This window comes from Physcomitrium patens, chromosome 26, assembly GCF_059467195.1.
Source record: "Physcomitrium patens ecotype Gransden chromosome 26, ASM5946719v1, whole genome shotgun sequence".
Classification (NCBI taxonomy): domain Eukaryota; kingdom Viridiplantae; phylum Streptophyta; class Bryopsida; order Funariales; family Funariaceae; genus Physcomitrium; species Physcomitrium patens.
In genome coordinates, this window is record NC_143435.1 from 10,757,591 (window position 1) to 10,781,911 (window position 24,321).

Below are 24,321 nucleotides of genomic sequence, written 5' to 3' on the forward strand. Positions count from 1 at the left end.
CTGCTCTACACCACCCCCTCCCCAAGCCCCGCCCGACGCCCGACTTCTGCTTCCTATCCGCCGGCATACCCCTGGCTGTCCCCTTGCGTTTCCGTGAGTCCACGTAGGATGATCAGGTGTGGGGTCCAGTGACAGCGCACTGGTTCGCAAACTCACACCCCGAGGTGGTTTCAGTTCGGTATAATCGTCGAGGGTTCGAACCCTGGTCACAGCGAGGTACTAATCCCATCTACTGAGAGCCACGTGGTGATGGTTTTAGAAATGTTTTTGATAGTGGGCTGATATGTAAGAAACATAAAACAATATTAGAATTTTAAGTATGTCTATTTTTGAGTTTCAAAATGAAATACCTTATACATAGAGATATATTCATTTAATTATTGTAGACTTAAATAGAAGTAAATTTGGGTATTTGACAAAGTTCTTAGATTTTGCTTATATATTTGTTTTTTTATATGGGACTATTTATTGAAATTGAATCAATTAGGGATTGGGGTTTTTTTAAATTGGACTTATTGTTGTCGTGTATTATCCAAGATAATTATTTTTTAAAGATTTAAGTGTATGAAGTGTTGTTAATTGACAAGTAGTAAATAATTGAAAATAAGTGTAAGGATAATTGACACTGCAAGTGATAAAAGTATACAGTAATTTTACATGAAATTGTTTATCTCACCTATCTGAATTCAGATATCTGGCAGTTACAGTAATTCTAAAGCAACTAAATATTCTAAAGTAGTTGTTGACCATTGTTTTAACTCTGGCTCGTTGTTTTGTTTTATTTTGTTCCATGTTTTCCTTTGGGAATTGTAGAGTATAAAAAGACAATAACTGGTTGATGTAGTCGTGAACGATTTTTTTTTTTTTAAATAATAATAATAAATAATACGAATTAGAAATTTTTAAAAAAAGCTGTTAAGACTTGGCTTGAAGTACCATGATTTTTCCTTGATATATAACTTACTACAGTATGTTGCACGATTTCACATTTCAAGTGGAGATGAGCAATAAAACTTTCATTAATTTTTTTTTTAATAAAAACATTGCTCCTGCAATAACGTGTCTATGTGATGATATCTGAAGATTGTCAACCACGCTTGCCTAAGTGCAAACACTCATTAATGGTTCGGAATCTGTTCCTAAAAATAACAAAACCTGAATAATCTGAGCTCAATCATCTCCCACGCTTAGTGAAAAATGATGAATCGTTAGTTAGCTTCGAGATTGTTTGCGTTCACATTGATGTGTGACCATGGTTGTATAATTGACGCTTTTGTTTGATGAACAGCAAGCCCTTTGCTCCTGTGCAGGCTTTCGAATGAAAGCACAATGTAAACTTGAACGGAAAACTCACTGCCGCACTTCTGGATCCAGGTCTCATGGTTAATTTCATGGTTGCAGCGTTCATCTCCATGGAAACTCCTGACAACGAGAAGGTAACAACCCGATTTTGCCGTGTTCGTTTCTCCAGGATGGAAATTCAAGGGAGTGATGGGTCCATGATCAGTGGAGTGCTCTTGGTTGTGTGCTAAATGGAAAAGAGTGCGCACTTCTGTGTATATATAAACAGGGGATGTGTTAATCGTGTGTGGAATTTGACGGTGCAGGTGTGTGGTCCTCGACTACTCACATCAGAACATCCACAGGCAAACCCACGACGAATCCATTTAAATCTTAAACAATGGGTTTTAAGGGTGAATTCCCAGCATTTGCTTACAACAAAGACTCGAGTGATTCCCCACGAGATTTTCTTACTCGGAGTATGAAACCGGGATACTAAGGGTTTTGCACACTTCATTGGAGGCCGCGCGACACAGGTTTCAGGAGACGTTACAAATGGTCGACTTCAAAGATGCTATGCTTTCAGTTTACCGTTGACGTGCAATGATGTAGTGTCTCAACCAATGCTCTCTTGACAGTGAAGTTGCATTTTGAATTAGCACGTTTGTTCGATGTGAGGAGATTAGAGAACTAAGCGGTTGGTTCAGCAATAGTGACACGCAATCCGTGGATGTCAGTGACAACTCTCCTCCAAAGCTTTCGAAGCTGCGCAAGGATACAGGATGATCGTTGATTTATAATTCATGACAATTGATCCCGCGTCATTCCAAGGCTAAGGTAATTTAGTGAGGGTATGTAATGTGAATACATCTACGCTTCTGTGTAAGTGATTTCATTTGCGTAGAAGGATGTGAAATGTGCAACGTGTTTCATAGTAGAATCAATTTTTTTAATCAAACATTAATTCTGATGTTATTGTAATGTTGTTATCATTACAATTGAGACATAATATTCTCATTATTTTTTAAATCCCTCCATGCAGCAGCCGATTTTTTCATTAGCTGATCATAGAATCATTCTATTGCACTAAAATATGTGTTCAGAATGTGAGAGTATAGTGTTTATTACATTTCGCTAAGTGTGGTGTTTTTATTTTAAACTCCCATTAATGTTGAATGTTGTTTATAACGATCATTTCACTTGCTAGATGGGTACCTTCTAGTTATGAAACTAGAAAATTCTGGAATTTCAGAATCTATTTAACTTCCAAACTCAGCTGCATTGGTAGGTGCAGAATGGACGCCCCCACGCTCGTAATACCAAGACGAAAATATGGAGTAACATGCAGTCTCCGATCTTCTAGGCTAAGAAAAGTCCGACCCAATTTAGTACACAAGGCATGTCTACATGGACACGTCTTCGAAAAAAATCTAAAAAGTAAAGGCAGAGTTTTATCATACACTTCGTCCAATACAAGCACGGGGTTGTCCTGTCAACGTGTATTGGAGAGTGAAGTTTTCTTTCCGGTAGGCCAAGCATGTAGAGTTTCTTCACCTACGGCGAGATAATACACCAGAAAATAATAAGTGAACAAATTTATACAGCAGCAAGATGTATCATTTAAGGCACTGGAACACATTTACTAAGGCTTGACCAATAGACAAGTGTTCTAAAGCAAAGTGCACGTAAACTAATTGCATCCTGAACAATCGATGAAAAAGCAGAAACAGTTAGCAAAACCATCCGGGATCAGCAGAAGTGATCGTATTCACATACATAGATCAAGCCCCATTTTGCAGATGAAGAGCTAGGTGCAAAAACTGAAGACTAAAACCCAGAAACACCTACCGTTTCTGTCACTAGTTAGTTACCCATTTGTGGACTTGTGGTGATCATCATCGATGGTGGAGTATATATAACCTTCATTGACAAGAAAATCAATCGCCTCCCTGCAAATTTCCACGTGATAAGATTTTTTTCATTGTAGAACCGTCTAAGTGAACACACATGGACGAGAAATTTCAACGAATCAAAGCAGTGAAATAACAAGATCATAACTACCTGACTTGAGCTCGAGTAAAGCCAACCATCCTCTGAACAACTTGATCAACATGAAGTCCCTGCTCAACTTGTCTACAGACATGACAAATATTCGAGCGTAAGCTTGGAAAGTCCTTTTGAGACTCGTTGTACATCTACAAAAGATGCATATTACCCTGTTTATGAAATATAAGTGCAAAATAAAGGAGTCATAGTCTCAAAGATCAGAGTGAAAGAAAGGCACTGTGTATTACAGGCTAGCAGGCTCTTCATATATGCTGTGGACCCTCCTCTGACATTCCTCCTTGGCTCCACCAGCAGGTATTGCTGAGGAAGCAATGGGTGTCTTCACTGGCGTATACATCCCATTCTGTGGAGTTGCCATTGTGTTCCCTAGAGCCGGTGTAGCAACCGCAGATACTCCCCCCTAGAACATGATTTTTTAACAGACTGATTAGGATCTGTTGAATTCTTAAATAGATCGAGAATATACCTCGCAATAGGCTATGCCAACAATAGAAAGATCCAGGAAATCAATTTCAAGGGAAGTGGCATACTCACCTTCCGTGTTCGAGAAAGGTGCACATGGATCACCTCGAGAAAGTGAAACGTGACTTCATTAAAATCAGTAATAGGCCTGCATAAAAGTATGTAACAGGCTATGATCAAACATGCTGAAAGAACAAGAAAATGGCTGCCAAAATCTATTTGCGTTGCACATAATTTTTTTGTTTGGCCAATTTGAATCCATCCTCTTCGAATATATATGAACGATCGTATAACTAAAACGTTGCATGCAAAACAGAACCATTTGCATGTGAAAGGCCGATCTTTTGCAGATCGCAATTACATTTGAAAGATGAATATAGAATATGCAATAGCCTTAACAGCAAGTACCTTACAGAGAAGGCTACTACATTAAGCTTATTTTGAAAAGTCCGTAAATGACCGTGAACACGGACGTACATAAAATTTCTGGAGCACAACCCAGATTAAATTCAGTCAACACATGATTAGAACATAATGATAATATTGCAGCCTGAAGAGGCAGTCAAAACATTGCATCCACATTAAAGATTACCAAAACCAGCACCTACACACTTGATAAAGCCAAAGGGAAGAAGGCACTGAACTATTAGAACTGTTGGATCAATCTCAAACCATGCGACAAAAACCAATTTCATCAATAACCCAACCGTTTTCACATAAATACACAATGAGAAAGTGTGCTTACTGTACGCTTTGCATTTCAAAGTACTCATATGAGTCCTGGCCATCAATCCTGCGGTGGAGCATCATGATTTTTTTGTTACAACACTGGGACGAACATCCTTCCAATTAGAAAGTTTGGAAGTGCTACAAATAGATTTACAGCACTTAATTTGGATCCATCACAGGTAAGTTAATATACACAGTATAAACATTACATACTGGACTAATGACTCGCCTAGCCATTGTTGGTCAAAGACTGGGAATTCAGAAGATCGACCATGAGCTGATAGGAAATGGTGCAAACCCGTCGCAAGAGCATGCAAAGAGAAAGTAGCTAAACGGACTTGCGTAATTACGATAAGCAATTGATGATCCTGATCTTTGAATAAAGTCAGGTACGGTACACATAGTGTTGTAAATGACTGTTACACGTTAACATAATTATCCCCACCAACATAAATATGCGGATCATGAAAGCAAAGGCAAAACAAAAAGAAAACTGACCAGCGTTTGACCTCGATGCGGCCTGTTGTGTCGTCCAACATGAAAGAAGTATCGATATTTCTCTCATCCTTGTCATGCACCATGCCCACTAGGGTTACCTGCATAGGTACAAATACAAAGACAACGAATAAGCGTGTAAGTCACTATGGCATCCTAAACAACTTGCATTGACGACCTTAAACTTGGATAAGTAAAAATAAAGGATTTGAAGAGACTGAAGGTAAGAGAAACCACCTAACAGTTCATATTCACAAATGGACATTGATTTCGCTTACATTGCTCAATTAAACGAATTCAATATCTCACAGAGAAAGTAAGACCTTCTCATGCAATGAAGAAAGGACTGGAGCAAGGTATGTAACGACTAGGCAATAAGAGAGGAGCAGGTGCAATAGGCAAGCTTTTCCACACGTACATTATTGATCTCCAGTCCATCGACGTAGAAAGCATCATCTCCAGGCTTCTGTGAAGCTTGACTGATCATCTTCACTGTCAAGGGCTGCAGTCCACCGTCCTGACCCCCTGATCTCTGGAAACTCCCGCCAAAAACCTCAGTATCATCAGCGAACCTAAAACGAAGTCCAATAAACCCTAGGTACCGCAAGAATATTACGAATGCGACGATTCTAAACATTTCTAGTTATTGGGTTGCATTAACTTCTGGCAAAGATGAGTTCAGCAACACTATTAGGGGATTACTAAGATAGAAGCCCAGGGTTCACGCCTCATAGGAGACAGTTGCACAATTGAGAGAAAAATAATAAGCAAGCTCCAAATCCAGTGTAAATGAAGTGCATGTCGTAGTTCAGCTCAAGTTCATAAAGTTTACATGCACGATCGAGTTTTGAGGACCCACAAATTAGTCGGACAATAGTGCGTACCCTGCTAGCTCCTGAGACAGAGCTGCTGAACTCATTGCCAGTGGCAGCTTGCGACGGCATGAAGCCACCCCCAGCAAACAAGGACGCATCTCCGCCACCTCCACTCTCTTGATACATGTCTTCTCCTTCCTTTTCTCTCTCCCTCCCTCGCTCTCTTCACAAATCCTCAATATCAAACCTGCCTCAATTCTTTGACAAGCAAACAACAGTGGCACCCTGAAACATAAAACGACTAGAACCTCTCGAATCACGCTGCAGAAGCGTGCGGGTTTGAATTTTTACGCTGCAAACACAAAGCCAGATTGTGGCGCCGTGGTTCGAACCCCCCAAAAATACTTAAAGGATCAATGGAAGGTAGGGTCTGTCCCTTCGTCTCTTCTTTCTACCAACGTCTTCCCGCCCATTTGTCGTCGACACCACGAACCCCGATTCTTAAACCTTCGTGGACATAGGGCACGCTGGTAGGGATACGCAGTCATAGGTGCAGTAGTCCTTGCGCTTTTTTTGGGTCTGATTGAGGTAGGGAGGGAAACTTGTAAAAATCATCTTGTAGCACGACTTGGGAAGTATATCGTTGTATTTCAGGGAATAGATGAGCTTTTAGTGAACAGTGCGAGACAAATATCAAATAATATGATGGATCATGCGTGATTTGAATGTGTGACTCGCAAGTGAAGCTGCTCAACATGTCGTTGGACTGTGTACATCTTGGTAGGATTTGCTCATCGGTAAATGAATTTATGAAATCCGAGCATGACCGAATCCCAAGTGTTTCATACAACGTGTCCAGCAATATATGGATCTGCAGTTGCCAGCATCATGTTTCAAGTGTCACGGCACCGCCCAGAAAAAGCTGCAAATGAATCCTTTGAGTGTGAGAACTGAGTTGGGTTATCCGGAATCGAATGCGAACAATCGACTGCGGAGCTTCTATCCTTGATAGGTAATTCCGTTCTGCTTTTGAACAGCATTTTCATTCTAGCCAACTGGTCTTCGCAAACCGAAGGGGGAGGTTCACACTTTGAATTTGTCTCCGTTTGTCATCGAGACTCAATTTCTCGAAATTGCACTGCCATGACTCTCTCCGACGCAGCTAACCATATCTTATTGAACTCAGGATTATTGCAATCTCGGACGCTGGGGGAATTTGTCCTCCAAGATTCAGACCAGCCATTGCCTGCGCAGAACCTGTTCTCTTCCTCTGATGCATTGCCTACCATCGACCTTTACTGTGCAGGCGCAGCGGAGCAGTTGGCCGCAGCCTGCCGGGACTGGGGCTTTTTTCAGATTCAAAATCATGGCATCCCACTGGAACTTCTAAACCGACTACGAGCACATTCTCACTCATTCTTTGAGCTGCCATTGGAACAGAAGGAGCGAGCAGCCGCATGTAGCGCAAATAGCTTCTATGGCTATGGAATTGCGAAGGGACGTACGTACTCCCCCAACGCATGGATGGAGGCCTTTCACATGGAATGGACACCTGCCTCACAAGTGCGCAGGCACATGGAACGAATTGGGATTCCCCAACCTCAATTCGAAGGTTTCTGGTGAGCAATTCTGCGGTAACCTGGTTCAGTTTTGTACATGGAATTTCCAAGCCTCTCAAAATATGGATTCTGATGCTCTCATGCTAGGGTTGACTTCGGGCGACTTATCAACAATCACTACGAATTTTTCGAATTCTAACATTTGTTATCGATGCGCGAGATACTTTTGAAGTGAGGCGGTGGAGCAATACGCTTCTCAGGCGGAGAAGCTGGCCGTGCAGCTCATGGAACTTGTGGCATTAGGTCTTGGCCTGGACGCAACAACCTTCTCTCGGCACTTTGCAGGGTCGAGCACCTCAACTGTGCGCATGAACTACTACCCACCTTGCCCACAGCCCTCTCGGACGCTAGGAATCTCGCCACATTCGGATTTCAACATTTTCACAATCCTGCTGCAAGACACCGTTGCTGGGCTGCAAGTGCTTAAGGACAATGACGAGTGGGTCACCGTGAAGCCAAATCCTAACGCACTGGTTGTCAATGTCGGCGACACTTTACATGTGCGTTATCGTAAAACCAAAACCCTCATATCCTTGAACCATCATCTCAACTTCGTAACGCTTGTCTAGAAACCAAGCTTCTGCTTGAAATTTTGGAGCTAGTAAGTCACATGCATCTTCTAATGGATGCAGGCTTGGAGTAACGGGAGAATCAAGAGCGTGATGCACAGGGCCCTCGTAAACACAACAGAACCCAGATTATCGGTGGTTTACTTCTTCGGTCCTCATCCTGACACAAAGATAGACCCTATACCGGCGTTGGTAAGCAGTGATTGTCCCCTACGATATAGAAGTTTTGTATACAAACAATTCGTCGAGCAGATCCTGCAGAATCGCGGTAAGAAAGTCTTCGAGAGTCCCCTCAACTCTCTTCTTCTGTAGCTTTGAATCTTTCATGGTTTGCTGCAAAGGTTACTTTTGCTGTTGCAAAAATCACATCAAATTGAGAGCCTTTAATTAAACAGAAGTTTGTAGATGTACTTTCTCCATTAGAGTCCATATTATTGCTTGCATCGTGGTGTTCAATATCCATAATCCAGCCAAGGACTGCAGAAGTCTCGATGAGTATTTCTGGGTTTCAACTGATGAAGATTGAGCATAATTTCCCAAGTAAATAGTGCATGTCGGAGAGGGTGGGCAGCCTATAGCAGTGTGGTGATAAATGTCTTCTTCGATGATTCAATGGAGAACTGTGAAAGACTTAGCAAGCTCTACTTAACTCATTTACTCCTTTTTTTGTGAATGTGTTTTTGGGGTCCAGATTCTTTTCCTCTTTCTCATGAAGTAACGAATTGACACTTTAAAACATCTCCTGAATTAACAAACATGCAATGTTCTGTGTTGAGAGCCAGCTAAATAAGCAAAGCACCAGAATCGAACTTTGGAGAATGGCCATTTGGAAAATCTTTGCAGAACAGCACATTAATTTTTTGTTTTGCTTTTCTTGGAGTGATAAAAGAAAATTTTCTAGATTGTTCATCTTGAGGGATGTCTCTAGCAAATAGTCCTACAGCATTATGATATACAATATTATACAACATTTGAGAGTTGTTGTATACATTTAGCATGTGATAGAGGTTTTTCCCTACACAACGTATAAATATACGATTTTAATAACTTATTGCATAATAGTTATTTATTTGATAGCACATAATTGTTTAAATTTCATTACTTCTTCTATTTTGCAATAAATACCATAAGAGCAGAACTACATATTTAGAATAACCTAAATTTATTTTTCAAATTTTCAATCTTTGTGTAATTTTCAACACCTAGCTATCCACATGAAAATTGTAATTTTTTCTTCTTTTGTTTACTTTTCATGTAAAGTATCTTCTAATAAATAAAAATAATAATATATAACAATTAATATTCCAAAAAAACATAAAGTCTTCAACATGGCCTGCCTGTTGGTTATTATGTACAAAGACAAAACTAAGACCACTCTTTATATTATCACTAGCTATCTTGTATTTTATTCTTAATTCAAGATTATTTAATCCTTTAAACTTGGTAATAACTATTTTAATATCTTCTTCTTTTATAATCATATTTACTTTCATTTTTAATATATTTTTTTTGTAAATTTATTTTTAAAATTTTAATATGTTTATATTTTAACATACATATTAGCTTTTTAGAAATGTTGTTAAGGATTTTTGGTTACATATAAAAATGATTGTAATATATTATTTATTACTTATTATGCTTTTGTAGATGTAACATAGTATTAAAATTTAATGCTTAATTAATCTACTAGTTTTTTAACTATTTGTAATTACACATAGATATCATATTTTTAAATTTATTTATTTATTTGTATAAATTTAAAGTTAAATTTATATTCTTATTTGATACTATTGCATTGTACTTTGATTATTATTAGTGGTGTCACTGCTATAAAAAAAAATTATTTTAAATAATTGCACAATGTCTACTAAACTCTATATAATTTTTTAAAAACCATGCTTTAATATATAGCCATCCCAAATAAGATGTTCTTTTAACCAATATGTATAAAAATATATTTTGATGTTTCTATTTACTAATTGAATTGTTTTTGTTGGTTTTAACATCTAGTCAACCCTTTTGGAATGCAACTAATATTCTATCATTATTAATAATTCATTTCGATTTTTAGTACCTAATTGGATCTCTTTATTTTTAATGTAATGAATTTAAAGTATTTTACTGTGCCACTAGACACATAAGTAGAATATTACACTTGTGAATTAGAGTAAACTCAAACATTAAAGAACTAAGTAACTTTAACAAAATTTGCACAAACTGCAATGCTCCGGCGAGCATCTCTGTGATGCAAAACTGACGACTCTACGTTGACAAGCACGATCTATACGTGTATTTCGGCTCATTCAGAAAACAACAATCAAACATGGAGTTAATATACTAAGCAGGGTTATATGCCGCAGCCTTGTGATAGCAATTTCACACCAAAGACTGCATGTTTTACATGGAAGAACAACCACATACAAATATGGTCATTACACATAATTGACGAACAGTGAGAACGTCAAACAAAATAGCGCTTGTTTCCATAACCTTTTATGTTTGTTCCAAATTGGTGCACATGTACGAGTTGACAAGTGATAAGTCGAGAAGCCTTACACAACCCATACAACGCATTCTTAATACTAGGGTGAAGAATGAGAGCAACGAGGATCAAACAATCAAACATATCCTTTACTGCTGAAGGTATAAGGAGTAACAACTAATGATCCCCTCCAACACTAGCAAAAGATATAAGTTTTGTGCCACTCATGACTGCAATACACACCTTAGGGAGCAACAAACTAAGACGCTTCCATGTTAGAGACACCCAATTCACCTAACAGAGCGCTGTGTAGCTAGTTGTTTATCAAGAGCTTCACGTTTCTGAGCTCGCTTGGCCCGGCGGCCAGTAGCCTCTTTCGGAGAAGCCTTTTCCTTGCCTTTTCCTGGACGGAAGGAAGAAGATCCCGCTTCATCAGCTTGCGCAACTGCAGCTGCTAGATGCCGGACGCCCACAGGTCGTGCCTCGCGACGGCCAGCACGGACATAACCATTGTCACCCCAACGTCGATTCCCAATGCGCACGTTAGACTTGAAATAGTAATCATCAAATTCTTCATCTTCATAGTAGTCCTCGGGTTCTTCTGGCTGGGCGAAAACGGGCATGCCTTCAAACCAAGATGCTCTCAGCAGAAGGCAGACGCTTTCTTCAATTAGATAATCATTGAGGCTGTACACAACAATTGCTCCTCAGAAAACTCATTCAGAAATATATACACACACACATATATATATATATATATATATATATAAGCATGTCAGCTGATTAATAAGAATAGGCCGTAATAATGAAACAGTTCAAACACCTGCACTGAAATTTACAATATTAAACTCCCGTACTAACGTATGACCGCAGTGGCAAAGAGTTGCATGTAGATTGACCATAAGTAGCAGAAACCTTGAGGCAATCAACTGTTGAACAGACAGAGGCATAACTCTGAATAAAAACATCACGTTCAGTTATGCTCAAAGATCATGACGTTTGTGCGAACTTTACACGAGTTACATTAATCATTTGAAGAAGAATATGGATTCTACAACACAATTGGACTAGGTTTGAGACACAAACCTCCCATCAAGCGATCTGTATACATACATCTCGGTGAAAGGAAGTCGGCACTGAGGGCACCAGGTATTATTCTGATACAGGGCCCATCGTAATATACAAGTAACGCTGCATCAATTAGATAAACAGAGGGTTAATTTACTTCAACAAGCCACAACCAACAGACGAGCCCCAGATTACAAACATTTATAACTTTCCAGGGTAACATGATAACTCCTTCAACACAACCAGAAAATCTAGCTACATATTGGTTGGCCACAGTCATATGCAAATAATGATATTTTGTCAATCAAATACGCACAAGCGAGATCCGCCATCGATTCAATTCTGGAAATATTACCAATAAGAGTGTTCGCATCCTTTGATTTGAGATGTCTCTGCTAGCTTAATTCTATCTAAGCAGATGGCACAAATATCAGGATCAGATGGACCTGCGCTCCCGCCCACCTGACACCCCCCAATGAACACAACTTACTACACGAAGAAGTCTCATACCTGCATTGCAAATCAAACTGAACTCCAAAAAATCATTATTCGTCATTCAAAGAATGACTCATGTGATAAAGATATCAGGCAAGTCCTGAGTAAAAAATAAAAATAAAACCCACGATAGTAGCAGTGCTGAACGCATAGCTACGTAACAAGTTGTTAAAATGAAATAAAGAATTAAACATGCAACGACAATTCGAAACTCACCACATCAGAAAAAGTCAAGGCTGGTACACTAACACTAGCCTGTTCCTCAAGTTTCTCCTCAAGGGCGGCATGTGTATGCACTCCTCCCAGAGATTCCTTGGGGCCTGTGCTTCCTCCAGGAACTTCTGCTGCTGACGAAAGTGAGGCCACAATTCCGGATAACTCCTCCGTGTTATAAGCTTCATCATACGTACCATGACTATCAGCTGAATCACTAACCGCACCACCACCAACTGCATCAGTCCATACCTCATTGACAGACATTGTGTCACTCCTTGCCACAATTCCGTCCATGTCTCGAGAATTCCAGAGTAAACCCTGAATCAGCTCTAAAAGATGCACAGTAGACTCGACGATCTGAAAATTGTGTACACCAGGTTAATTCCAATTGAGAGGGAAACTGCAACGGTGCAGGTAATCGTATTACTCCGCTACTCTGTTTCTTGCCCGCCGAACTCGTGATCACTATCACACCAAAAGCAGCTAAGGCAAAGCTCGTGCCAAGTGGTGGATGCGAGCCCCAAAGTTGTCAATTCCTGAAATGTCCGCAATTAGGCTCTATACCAGCTCCAATCATGTAAGTAACACAAGTGAGAGCCCTTCAATGTTAGTAGCTGAACGCGACCTCACGGGAATCCACCTCCTGGGGCGGACTTTCGTTAAAGAAGCACCCAGGGGGCCCAGGGTCGGTAGCGACAACGCGTGCCGAAATAAGATGCCAAGCATCGGAACGAAGTCTGTAACAGAACCAAGCCTTTAAGGCAATGAAATTTCTTCACCAGGAAGATCCACGACCTTGAAAAGAACCGAAACGCTCACTGCACCAGAATTCTAGGTCGGAGACTGTCCCAAAATTCCTGAGCCAAGGATCAACACATCAGCTTTCGACGCAGCCATGGAAAAAGCCTGAGTGCCAATTCCAATCCCTCACCACACCAACTCCACATAAAAACTTACTACCTTAAATAATCCAACTAAAACAATCATCGTAGAATACTATTTCGGCATTCAAATGCTGCCTCGCTCCATCTCCCCACCTCCGACATGACCACCTTCAAAGCCTGTAAAACTTTCTAAAAAGCACAAGAACTGTCAACACAAGGTCCACCAAGCCAATTCAATCGCTACAAACGTCAAAAAACCACCACAAACACTTCGCGCTAGCCTACAAACCTCTATTTCTCGCAGCAACTTCCTGCGCAAGCTGAACCACAACACAAAAACTCACCCACTCAGTGTCCACGCAAATTCAAACGGCTGGTCCGATTCCCGAGGAAGAGAGCACTTTGCAACCGCCACACGACGGCCACAACCAAGCCACCTAACACCGACGCAATCACAGCCCGCAGCTCGATCAGATCGCTAAACAAAACCACTGGACATGGCTGCCGAGGGTTTCACACAAAAGCGACCATGGAAGAGCTCGGTGGAGCCCTCCTGAGCTGTAGAATTCGAGACCCACGTTCAAGCCCCACCGGTGGCCGTCGGATTTCTCTCCCGGAGTCTCAGCGGTCGATACCAGTTGGTTAGACCAGAGAATGTGGATTATGCTGTGTTTTGCTCTGTGATTCTGACATATGTGTTACCATCTCTCGTTGTGAAATTACGGACTAATCTTCTGGGTGTGTCGATCGCTCCGACAGCCATGCGTCTGGAAGTAATTGCTAAATGAAGTTGGGGTCTTTTCGATCGAAGTGGTGACATGTCCACCGTCATGCAAGACTCGTTTTCACCACCATCTGAAATGACGCCATGCCTACTACTACTCTGAGCTAGGGTGTCCGAGTGGCACCCTAAGCCCCTACCTGGAGGCGTTGATGTGGAAAAACTAAATATGTGGAAGACTTCATGTCTCCGTGTTATTGTGATCTCATGGGTTTTGAGGTCCAAACAGAGATTGAACGATATGTTGCTGGATTCAAAGGTTGAAGTCACGCAGAAGACTTTTACAGTCAGCACTATCCTTGTAGAGTCAAGTTAAGACTTCATAGAAAAAGCTCTTCCGCTTGGACATGGGTCAGCACTAGTCAAACTTAGTGATTGCGGGATGGACAATTCAAAGCGTAAAGATTAGCAGATGTAAAGTTCTGCACATTTTATCTCTAATTTCCTGACTCAAGGAAAAGCTACGGTCGTACTGTCTTGATAATTAAAATAAGAAAAGAAAAAAGTGTAGCAAGACCTGTCACAGTGACTTGCGATTCTTTCAGAAGAATCGGGGAATCAAGAAACTAACCTTCTTTTTACTTTTTTCTTTTTTTTAATGAACCTGCATTTTTTTGGAACTATCCTATAGATCAAAGTAGGATATCCTGCACAACATTTAGCTGGTCGACGTAACTACTCTTTGTATTGATGCTAGGAATAGCGTCACCCTCCGATTAATATCGTTCTCGATGAAATTCTGCTTCACATGAGTTATGTTTTGCAGAATGAAATGCGGTGACTGGACTAGAATGCAGATCTCGAGGATTGTGAATGCAGAATTTGCCTTTCAGAGTATCTGATCTGTTCTGACGTCGGTTGCCGGAATGCCTGCATATATTGAGCGGAGGGCTCCATCCCATAGCCTGGCTTCAATAGCCTGCAAGAAGTCCACTCAAAGAGGGTAGTCTGAGTTTAAATTACCCATTGAAAAATTAATTAACAAATATTGAGTAAACTTTAAAGCTCGAATTCGAGATTCAAAAAGCCTGAATATCAACTGGTGACAGCTAGCAAATGTGCGAAAGTTAGAGATAGTGCAAGCACAAACTTGGTATCCTGGATTAGGAAGACATAAAATTTACTACATTTTGAGTACGCACTGAAGAGGATGTTACTGACCTTTGATCTTTGGTGCTTGTAACCCTACTCTGAATGTTGGTTTTTGCCACTTGCAACGCACGCAGCACATCACATATGTTTTTATTAGGTTCAGATTTTGGAGATCGTTGTACCGCGGAACCTTCTTGCGGGAAATCATGTGTCGGCCCGTATCCAAGACTTAGAATAAGCTCAGCACTGGAATAGCCATTTCGATGTGAATGCTGCTGTCTGAGATCGCAGTCTATCTGTTTTGCCAAAAGATATAACCAAATATTATTCATATCGCCAGCATGTCGGAAACATTAGCAGCATAAGAAGGAATTGTCTTCCAGACAGTACTTAGAGATTTAGTACAAATGTACTGAAAATATTTCTTGTGATCTACCCTAGCTAATCAGATTCGAAGGCTTTAGAAGATGAAGCATACACGAGTAGACATGGCCAATAGTTGATTAAAATGCATATGAGAAAGACGCAACGATGACTGCAAGATGCCAGCTTCGAACGTAGCGGAGATACAGCAACTCCGAGCAGTACTACAGTCCAGGCAAAGTTCCACAAATAGAATCTAACCTTGGCAGCAGGAAAGCTGACCCGTCTCTGCCCACCTGCCCCATGCACACTTTCATCAGAGTAACGCCGATCGTCATAAGATCCGGAGGCCCTCTCAAAGTTTGTATGAGATGTATTCGAAGCCAATGCAGCAGGATGCCGAGGATAGGACTGTCGTCTCCCTAAACCAGGATTTGATTCGTAGCGTTGATGAATCCCATCATACTCTTCCACAGCTAGCCAGCCATTACTATCAGAGTGAGAACTTTGATGACGATGAGCACTCCCAGGTTGAGAATTAGTGCAAGACTCCTCTCTTTCGCTATCCCTGCCACAATGACTACCATGGAATTATGTCACTAATGAGTGCCAGTTACAAGAAAACTTCCAACACAGCACCAACAACACAGAATACACATCGAGCATTGATGATATGATTCAAGTTGATAGTTCATCCACGTAGAAGCTATTTATTTCCATTTGACAGTTAGCATCGCCATACCCAGGCTGAGCTTGCAGATGACGTTCACTGATACCCCGATCAGTGCCCTCCCAAATGGGTTGTCCAACCCTAAAATCTGGTTGAAAGCTTCGGTATACATCCTCCTTTGACCTGTCAGAAAAATTAAGATCTCTCACGAAGACCTCTGACGTATGGTAGTTATCCAGATATCAAGTAACACTTTGGGACTGGCTGTGGGAAGAAGCCCATATCAGAACTACAAGTGCAGTGAAAAATCGTCAAAGCAATTGGTCCTCGGACATGAAGTACGAATACGCCTACACACTTGAGGGTTTATGGAGATATAAATGACTCACATGGAAGGTGCAGCAGCGCGATCCTTGTACATTCGAGTACTATGGTTCAAGTAGGTAGGATCAATTGGCACTTGCATGTATACTGCTTCATGATGTGGGCCACCAGCTCCATGTCTCAACGGCTTCTCCCTAGTCGAAGAGTCTGGTTCAACGAACGGCTCTTCACGGCGAGGTAAATTTATTTCTGAATTTCGCCCATCGGATCCCGTAGGAAGGTCCAATGTGCTTTTGCTTTTGGCCAATCTTGCCTGATGAGACCTCAAGAAAGACGAACTATCTGCGACGTCATTTGCTTCATGCCTAAATTCTGCATGTTGATGGTGCCGATGCCGGGCAGAAGCTTTTGGTAATCGATTGGTGTTAAGATCATTTCCCTGCCATCAAAAGGTATCGATCCATTGAAGCATTGCAATACTGACGGAATCAAGACCAAAACAGTGATGGGTACTATCTCTGCTCGTACAGTTTTCCTACGTTCCAGTTCGCAGAGGCTAAGTGTGAAAGGGAGGTGTGCACGTACCTTAAACTGCTCTAATTTCCGTTGAGATTCCACGTAGTTTCTTTCCCATTCTCGTTGCACAATTTCTTGAGCTGCGAACTGTTCATGCCAGAATGCTGCCTTCTTCGGATCTCCCTGCCACTGGCCCTTTTCTTGTACAATGTGTGACGACAGCTCTGCATTTTTCAAATCGAAAAGAGACTAAATGAGTGACATCGCTCAAGGAGCACCTGATTATCATCGTTGCGTTGAATAAAGCTTCCGAAGATAAATGGACAGACAGCACAATACGATTTGACCACCAAAAATAGTTAGTTGCCAAAATGGCGTTCCTGAATGGGGAGTTCTAAATCCACTCTACAAACCTGGATGATCTTCTACCATTTGCACTGGTGCATCCTGAGATTTCATTTTTTCAATTTCATATTTCATGCACATATCATGAGAGGGGCTAACTAGCTTCTTAGGAATAATATCCTGGAGCACAGTAGGTACTTGGCCCATCCAGCTCATGATCTCTTCACGCTCAACATCTTCGTTGCTTTTCTCTTCGGCAAGAGCAGCAATCCCTTCACTAATCCCATTCCATAAGTCTCGTAAGCGGTTTTCAATGGCAACCCTGTCCAACCACATTTAGGGGATTAATTAACGTGGCTATCCACCACAAATTAAATATGAGTATTTGTTAACAATTCCACAAAAAGGACACGAGAAGCTGCCTCACAGTGAAATTGATCAAGTGATTGTGCTAATATTTTGAGAGCACAGGACCAGCTCACTGGAAAAGAGCCTCAATAAAATACCTACAAGTTCGAGATCGTCATGGTCATTGCAATTACCTGTTATCCTGCTTCTGAGGAGTCCCTTGAGATCGCTCTAACGTTTTCAGAGGAGTGGGTCTCTCCCTGAGTCGAACTGGCACAGCTGAACGTTCTTCAATCTGACTAGCAGTGTCTGGAAACTTTTTTTTAGTGTTGGGATCCTCATCCTCAACAGGAGCTCCATAAGAATTTGTCTGCGACAATTTTTCAAAACTGCTTACATCGGGCCGTGAGGAGCACTTGTCATCCTCTATACCCACCCTTGGCATTGAAAGCGAGGACCCTCTGGTCAAATTTGGAATGTATCTATCTGATACCTCGCATGATGTCCTTCCTGTCACTGGATTGGAGCTTTCTGCATCCAAAATAGATTAAAACCTGTCATCCCATAAAACTTAAAATCTAAAACTTGGTTCTTGAATTAGAATGAACAAAATTAAAATATGAATCTCTTTACCCAGTTCAACGTATGCACTCTATTGAGCTGCAAGCGTATCAGGTTGCCACTATTCCACGAAGCATCACATTTAACTTCATTAAATCTCGCATTGATGACAAATTCTCCGAATTAGGACCAGTACACGGGAGAATGGCATGTATTAACCTGCCAATTTCAACTTCATGACTGCTTCCTGGGTAGCGACCTGTGCTTTCCTCCGATCTTCAATCGCCTGGTCCAGCTTTACTTGCAGTTCAGAAACCTGGCAATGTACACAAATCTGCATGAGCTGCTAACTCTTAACTCTCTCTAATAACATCCTCGCGAACAGAACTAAAATTAAAGATGAGAAAGGCCGTTACGGAATAATGGAAAGTGCTAAGTAAAGGATCTCTGGAAGGACATAGAAAGAGAACTCATTAGCTTCATGAGTTTATTGAAGGAATAATGAGAACTGATCAACCAACATTGATGAGAACTGATGATCAACATTGCAGTTATAATTTGGTTAAGGTTATTTCAAATTCTTCGCAAAGCAAGTGACAGAGGGTGCTAAATTAAACCTATGTCTAGAACCCTACGAATTACTACCTTGTGTTCATTCTAAACAATACAATCTTCCGAAAAATACGAAGTAAACTTCACCTGCGCAGCAAGCTGTCGGACTCTCAGTTTCGCAGCCTTTGATGCAGAACGTTCAGACAGAAGCCTAGATCGTAAGCATTCAATTGTCATCGACATGACATCGTCTCCTGAAGATAGCTTCCTTCAAGACGTTGCATGCAAGAGCACAAACTAGTTTCAGTTTATGCTCATTTGATGACAAAAGCAATCAGCGATATTCACAAGGTTGTCTATCAAATTGTCTATCAAACAACCTTAGGAATAGGACTGATTGAAGTTTTGCAGCATTGATACAGATACCATGAGCCTTGTTGCCGAAAGAGAGATCTGTCACACCAGACAAGTGGCGAAGAGAGCTTGTTCACAAGACAAGTGCAAATAACGGGAGATTGAAACGAGGGCTAGTGCAAAATAGTTGAGGTACGTCCAAAGCACCTGTCCAGAAATTCAGAAGACTCAAGGCCAGCGATTTCATCTACATTTCCTGCTTGCGTTTGTCTATCAAGCTCATCAACCGACTTAATCTGATCGATTGGAGACGCTCCACCTACAGGTGTGCCTCGTTGCTTTTCCTCAGCTGGTCGTCCCTCCAAATCATTCTTTACGCTTGGCTTGCCTCCTGGACACTCATCATGAGGCATGCCAACTGAAGCCGTCAATTCTATCCCCGAGGGTTCCATAGCCATCTCTTCCTCTTTTTGTTTACAAGGGTTAAATCTCCACCTGAGTGCGGTTGAGAGTGTTAATGGTGTGATATTTCTAACCGTCAAAGAGGGACTGCCAGCTCCGGATTTCTTATCAAGCTGCCCGAAAGTCCTTCACCTTTCGTAAGAGGACATCCACATGACGCATTACACGGTCGATTCCGATCACGCCCTGGGTTATCAAAAGCAAAAACTCAGAACATTAAGTAAGTACCTTGTAGAAACTAAATTGCATCTCAATATATGATAAACCAGAACGTGTTGATCATGACAATCCAATTTTTAATATTCGACGCGATAAGTGCAAGCATTGGTGAAATTCATTTAAAATCATTTGAGCTTTAAAAGTGGATCTCTTCATCCGATGGACGTCCCCACTATTCATGTCATGGTTGATACGTCACGTCTCTCACACTTTCACACTTACTAAACGCCACCATGTAAATTACCAATATCTGCCCTCAAGAATCCAATAACAAAACTCTAAAACACTTCCACAAAATGCACCTAGGTTGAATCATTTTGGCCTTGAGGTGAACTACAAAAGACAAAATGTTTTACATCTTCCTAAAAAAAACTACCATTAACACAGCAGGTAACGCTCAAGCAAGATGAAGCGTGAGGCTCATTGCTGTTAGATGGTCAACAATCATACACGAGTGAGGTAGAGTACAAAAGTCGCGGCCCCATTACCTCATGGGAAGCTGGCTCAAGGGGCTCAAGCCTGTCCCACCTTCGACCGCTCCTTCGTTCGACACAGAGATACTGGAAGAAGCCTAATCCACAGCAGCCTCAACAGAATCATTCTGGGAGGGTCTTCAAGAGACTACTCTATGCTCATCAACCCACTAGATCGTCTGCAGGCAAGCAGAGATGCCAAAACCCGAAACATTTTTCCCTTCAATTCTCCTCTCCACACACGAGTAAGCAATGATCAAGTTAACTTAATTTTCGATCCTAAGATTCAACGAAAGTCACAAACCACGATAGCAATTAATGGCGATGCTCATGTCTGTTGGTCCCCTCCCCGAATCCTAACATTTTGGAAATTTCTAGAAGCTACGGTTCACATGACCTCGCCTTCACAAAGGGGGATACAACACAACCTCCGGCGTGGCATCTGCAACCACGGGCAGTCTCGCAATGTGAATTCATAAACCCGCTCCAATCGGCAATGTGGGATTCAGGCGTCACTCAACCTGGCAGGATCCACACTTGTTTGCAATAGGTCTTCCACAAGAACATAGACGACTAATCGTTGTCTGCAGAAACAACCCAATATTTCAGAACGTTCACATCACCACCCTGCATCCCAGCAACGACCCCGGACCATACAAATTTGACTCTGATCACATCAATGATTTCGCGATCGTACCACATCCGAATCCACGTAAAAACGAACGTGATGAGCATTTCACCATAGTCGCTACTCAACCTTTCGTGTGTAGTATATCAGCATCCTACATGACATATCCGAAACGATCACCAGATTTCAAAGGCGTAGTGGCTCCTAGCTGCTCTGAGGTAGTAATTGCATTACTTGTGAGAGGAATTGTTCGTCTCTAGCCCAAATCATCAAAATTAGAGGTGTCGTAGGTCAAAGGGTGCTTTCTTAACCTCTGTATCAAGCATCAACATTCGGGGAATAGAACCCACAGATTACACAAGCTGCTAGCTCGGTGGAAAAAATCCTCTCTTCCTCACACCGACTTCCAATGCGAGGAAGGCTGTTCGCCAGCCACGATTGCTCACCTTGTTCGTAAACGCAACATCTAAAAAAAAAAGGCAGGCTCACAGACTAGACCGTCTTCCCACCCTTCATCGTCATCCTTTATTTCATAAGACTTGCTTCGCCACCCAGTGAAGAGAAAAAGACGAACTCCAGAACTGCAATCAGCCCTGAATATCCTCAAACTCAAGCTCCATTGATCAAGTACGAAATAAGAAACCCGATCACTATCGTTCACACAATGAAGAATTCGGTGAAGAGCTGCCTATCTCTGACATGCGAGAATGCTGAGCTTATCCAACACTTTGCCAGAACCCAATAAATTCGAAAAAAATCCCCTAAACACCTCTCCCTCCCCGCTGTGGTCGCGCACACACACACAACCCCACCCACTATGGCAAAAATCATGCGCCCCACATATCCTCAACCCACAATCGAAAAGAAAACCTCACCAACTCCACCACCATCATGCATAAATCAGCATATCGCCATCCGGCGCTCTAATTCTTCCACCCACCTTTCCCAGAATATTTCCCACACATTTTTCCAGATGTACACTAATGCATTTGACCAATTCAACGTCCACCGCGTGCAGGGCCAAAAGCGAAACCCCCGAATCACGCACTAGAACCCCTGCTGCTGCACTCATTCCCGGTTCCACGCCCCTCGACACTCTCACCGAGCAAATGAACGTGATTACACCAGTTGCAAAAACAATTGCAGACACAATTTCCACACACCACTCGCCATCGTCGCAAGTCACGTCAAACCCACTCTCAGCAGCGGTAAGCAACTTCAATACAAAACAAATGAAGCTTAAGAAGAAGGGAAAAGTTTACCCATACCACCGAATTTTAACTATCACACGATCGGCCTGAATGGCTACGGCGCCACACAAGCTCCGCCATGTCCTGCCATTACCATTCTCCCCTTTCTACATCTCTCTCATCCTCTCCACGCACCATCTCCATCGCTGTACAAACTTTTGCAACAACAACACAAAAACAGCTTTGCTTCAATTCCAAGTACAGTAAAACTACACTCACGTTGCTTCACGTGAAGCTTTTCTGAATGCAGCCATGGATAGAGAAAGCGACACACACACAGACAGAGTCAGAGACAGAAAGAGAATCGACTTCATGAATCGTGCTCCATGCAAAATGAGTCGGCACTCACATTCCATGGAATTCGTTATTTTGTGGCAGAAGATTCTGCACATTAAATGTCATGGCATGATTCTCCAGGACGGCTACGAACATCATTGCGCACACACACACACACACCGCCTTTGCTTTGCCCTAAAATTATAAAAAAAAAATTATAAAAAAATAAAACGAAAAGCCCTCTTCTGAGTCTCTGCTTTTTGTTTGTTTTCTACAATTGGGTTGCCCGTATTTAATTTTTTTGCTGAATGGAACTGCAGAGGATGCTTGTCGTTATAAAACTAGTAAATAAAACTCTTCTAAAGAATAGATTTTGATGTAGCTGCTTCTGGGCTTTGTGCTATTCGCCCTTGGAAAGGAGCCATTTACTTCCATTGGGTGCAAAGTGTTTGGGAAAATGAAAGAGTGAATTTTCGGGTGATGATTGTTACTGGTAAATAATAATAATAATAAAAATAAAAGGTGGTGTGCTTCGATCTTATCTTGAAGGAATTATTCTATACTCATCTTGCCCCATCTTTTGTTGATCTTACGAAGGTTTTGTTTCTCTTGTTCTCACTTGCTCATCTTTTGCTTTATTGTTTTTTTAGAAGGTTTTCTACACTTAGGGGAGTAAGTGTCAGGTCACTAGTGCTTATAAGATTCAATTTGTAATTTATAAGCACTAAAATTCAATTTGTAACTTTGGCATTGATATGAAGTACAAAACAATTTAATAACAAATTCTATGGATTAGAAAACATAGATGTATTCTTTTGAAGTATGATAGGCTATTTATATGTCATAATATAGATTCAAATTGCAAATACTGAATGGATATGTAATTTGTATGAAATTTATTGTTGATCTTGTGTGTAAGAATGGTGCCATTTCTAAATAAACAACCTTCCACTTCATTGTCTAGTTTTTACATTGTTCAAAATTAATAGTGTTATTCTTAAACAAAGCCAATAATTTCTTGTTTATCTTAATTAGATAATAATTTAGAAATTTTTAAGTCATTTTAACATTATAATAAAAAAAAAAAAAATTATAACATGGTATTATGAAATTTGAATTGGATATGAGATTATTGATTATAAAACATTTGTGTCAAATCATCAACAGTTAGAAATATAAATGACATCACATAAAAATTCTTCTTTAAAATAGATAAAAGTACTACAAAATATAAAAATGTAAAAAAGAATCGTAGAGATTATTTTCATTATAACTTACTGAAATTATTTTATTATGATGTAAAATAAATCTATAAAAGAATGTTATTTTATTAGTTTTTTGCTAGCTAAACCACCCAAGAATATATCCAAGCATTATCCACTTCTAATGTATCAATAGAAGCACTAATCTTCTTTATTGATTGGAAAATAAAGCAAAACATTCTTAAAGCATCCAACCTTCTAGTATTACAACTACACCAACACATAGTACTCTCTATCTAAGATATATTATTTTAAACATTTAAATATGTCTTATCTTTTACTCTTATAGTTTTAATGCCATTATATATTAAAATAATAGATTTTAAAGTACAAACATCTAAAGAACTATAAGAAAAAAATACAAGGAAAATTGAATTTGAAAAAAGAATTAAATAGTATGGTTATGATTGTTTTGAAGTAAAAAATAATCTTAAAAATATTGAAATGTCTAAATAATAAATGAGATTATAAATAATTCAACTAATAAATATTACACATTTTAATTTTTCGCACTTGCTTAAATTTGGTTCTAGACAACTTATGTATCTCTTCAATTGAATGTCTTTAAAACTACTAAAAAATGCTTTCGTGCTTTCTTCTTGATGTGTGAGTGCAATACTACCTTTTAATTGTTTTATGTATTTTTTATTCTAAAAAGAACCA

The 24,321-nt window shown here is 40.6% G+C and overlaps 4 protein-coding genes and 1 long non-coding RNA gene across 14 annotated transcripts; 2 read left to right on the forward strand and 3 right to left on the reverse strand.

The window, feature by feature from the left end:
• Positions 1 to 1,287: 1,287 nt before the first annotated feature.
• Positions 1,288 to 1,909, forward strand: LOC149986238 (uncharacterized). Its single transcript, XR_016501171.1, has 2 exons — positions 1,288 to 1,436; positions 1,608 to 1,909. It is a non-coding gene; the product is annotated as an uncharacterized LOC149986238 (long non-coding RNA).
• A 594-nt stretch (positions 1,910 to 2,503) lies between these two features.
• On the reverse strand, positions 2,504 to 6,312 carry LOC112277737 (replication protein A 32 kDa subunit A). Of its 2 annotated transcripts, XM_024510420.3 has the most exons (10): positions 5,919 to 6,312; positions 5,453 to 5,566; positions 5,038 to 5,135; positions 4,556 to 4,603; positions 4,219 to 4,296; positions 3,883 to 3,958; positions 3,576 to 3,748; positions 3,343 to 3,414; positions 3,130 to 3,230; positions 2,504 to 2,835 (listed from the first exon to the last, which is right to left on the reverse strand). In XM_024510420.3, exons 1-9 carry the CDS (start codon positions 6,033 to 6,035, stop codon positions 3,149 to 3,151), a joined length of 858 nt encoding a protein of 285 aa, XP_024366188.1. In that variant the 5' UTR covers positions 6,036 to 6,312; the 3' UTR covers positions 2,504 to 2,835; positions 3,130 to 3,148. The 2 variants fall into 2 exon arrangements, with proteins under 2 accessions (XP_024366188.1, XP_024366187.1); XM_024510419.3 differs by lacking the exon at positions 2,504 to 2,835 and having other exon boundaries at positions 2,862 to 3,230.
• Positions 6,313 to 6,472: 160 nt separating this feature from the next.
• LOC112277735 (protein LATERAL BRANCHING OXIDOREDUCTASE 1) lies at positions 6,473 to 8,690 on the forward strand. 3 transcript variants are annotated; one of them, XM_090247934.1, is made up of 4 exons: positions 6,473 to 6,861; positions 7,036 to 7,468; positions 7,641 to 7,968; positions 8,101 to 8,690. In XM_090247934.1, exons 2-4 carry the CDS (start codon positions 7,374 to 7,376, stop codon positions 8,347 to 8,349), a joined length of 672 nt encoding a protein of 223 aa, XP_090104060.1. In that variant the 5' UTR covers positions 6,473 to 6,861; positions 7,036 to 7,373; the 3' UTR covers positions 8,350 to 8,690. The 3 variants fall into 3 exon arrangements, with proteins under 3 accessions (XP_090104060.1, XP_090104061.1, XP_090104059.1); XM_090247935.1 differs by having other exon boundaries at positions 6,592 to 6,861; positions 7,156 to 7,468; XM_090247933.1 differs by lacking the exon at positions 6,473 to 6,861 and having other exon boundaries at positions 6,872 to 7,468.
• A 1,957-nt stretch (positions 8,691 to 10,647) lies between these two features.
• Positions 10,648 to 13,665, reverse strand: LOC112277835 (uncharacterized). Of its 2 annotated transcripts, XM_090248123.1 has the most exons (6): positions 13,527 to 13,665; positions 13,259 to 13,371; positions 12,299 to 13,155; positions 11,943 to 12,049; positions 11,606 to 11,710; positions 10,648 to 11,206 (listed from the first exon to the last, which is right to left on the reverse strand). In XM_090248123.1, exons 3-6 carry the CDS (start codon positions 12,590 to 12,592, stop codon positions 10,810 to 10,812), a joined length of 903 nt encoding a protein of 300 aa, XP_090104249.1. In that variant the 5' UTR covers positions 12,593 to 13,155; positions 13,259 to 13,371; positions 13,527 to 13,665; the 3' UTR covers positions 10,648 to 10,809. The 2 variants fall into 2 exon arrangements, with proteins under 2 accessions (XP_090104249.1, XP_024366387.1); XM_024510619.3 differs by lacking the exon at positions 13,259 to 13,371.
• Positions 13,666 to 14,348: 683 nt separating this feature from the next.
• On the reverse strand, positions 14,349 to 22,597 carry LOC112277834 (uncharacterized). Of its 6 annotated transcripts, none has more exons than XM_090248121.1 (15): positions 22,470 to 22,597; positions 22,139 to 22,275; positions 20,671 to 20,826; positions 20,258 to 20,421; positions 19,296 to 19,736; positions 18,882 to 19,002; positions 18,402 to 18,498; positions 17,816 to 18,152; positions 17,342 to 17,595; positions 16,998 to 17,152; positions 16,478 to 16,851; positions 16,161 to 16,271; positions 15,680 to 15,986; positions 15,125 to 15,351; positions 14,349 to 14,882 (listed from the first exon to the last, which is right to left on the reverse strand). In XM_090248121.1, the coding sequence occupies exons 5-15, from the start codon at positions 19,544 to 19,546 to the stop codon at positions 14,750 to 14,752; spliced, it is 2,367 nt and encodes a 788-aa protein (XP_090104247.1). In that variant the 5' UTR covers positions 19,547 to 19,736; positions 20,258 to 20,421; positions 20,671 to 20,826; positions 22,139 to 22,275; positions 22,470 to 22,597; the 3' UTR covers positions 14,349 to 14,749. The 6 variants fall into 6 exon arrangements, with proteins under 6 accessions (XP_090104247.1, XP_090104245.1, XP_090104248.1 ...); XM_090248119.1 differs by having other exon boundaries at positions 15,680 to 15,998; XM_090248122.1 differs by lacking the exons at positions 22,139 to 22,275; positions 22,470 to 22,597 and adding an exon at positions 21,811 to 22,059 and having other exon boundaries at positions 19,296 to 19,479; positions 19,625 to 19,736; positions 20,645 to 20,826.
• Between the last annotated feature and the right edge of the window lie 1,724 nt (positions 22,598 to 24,321).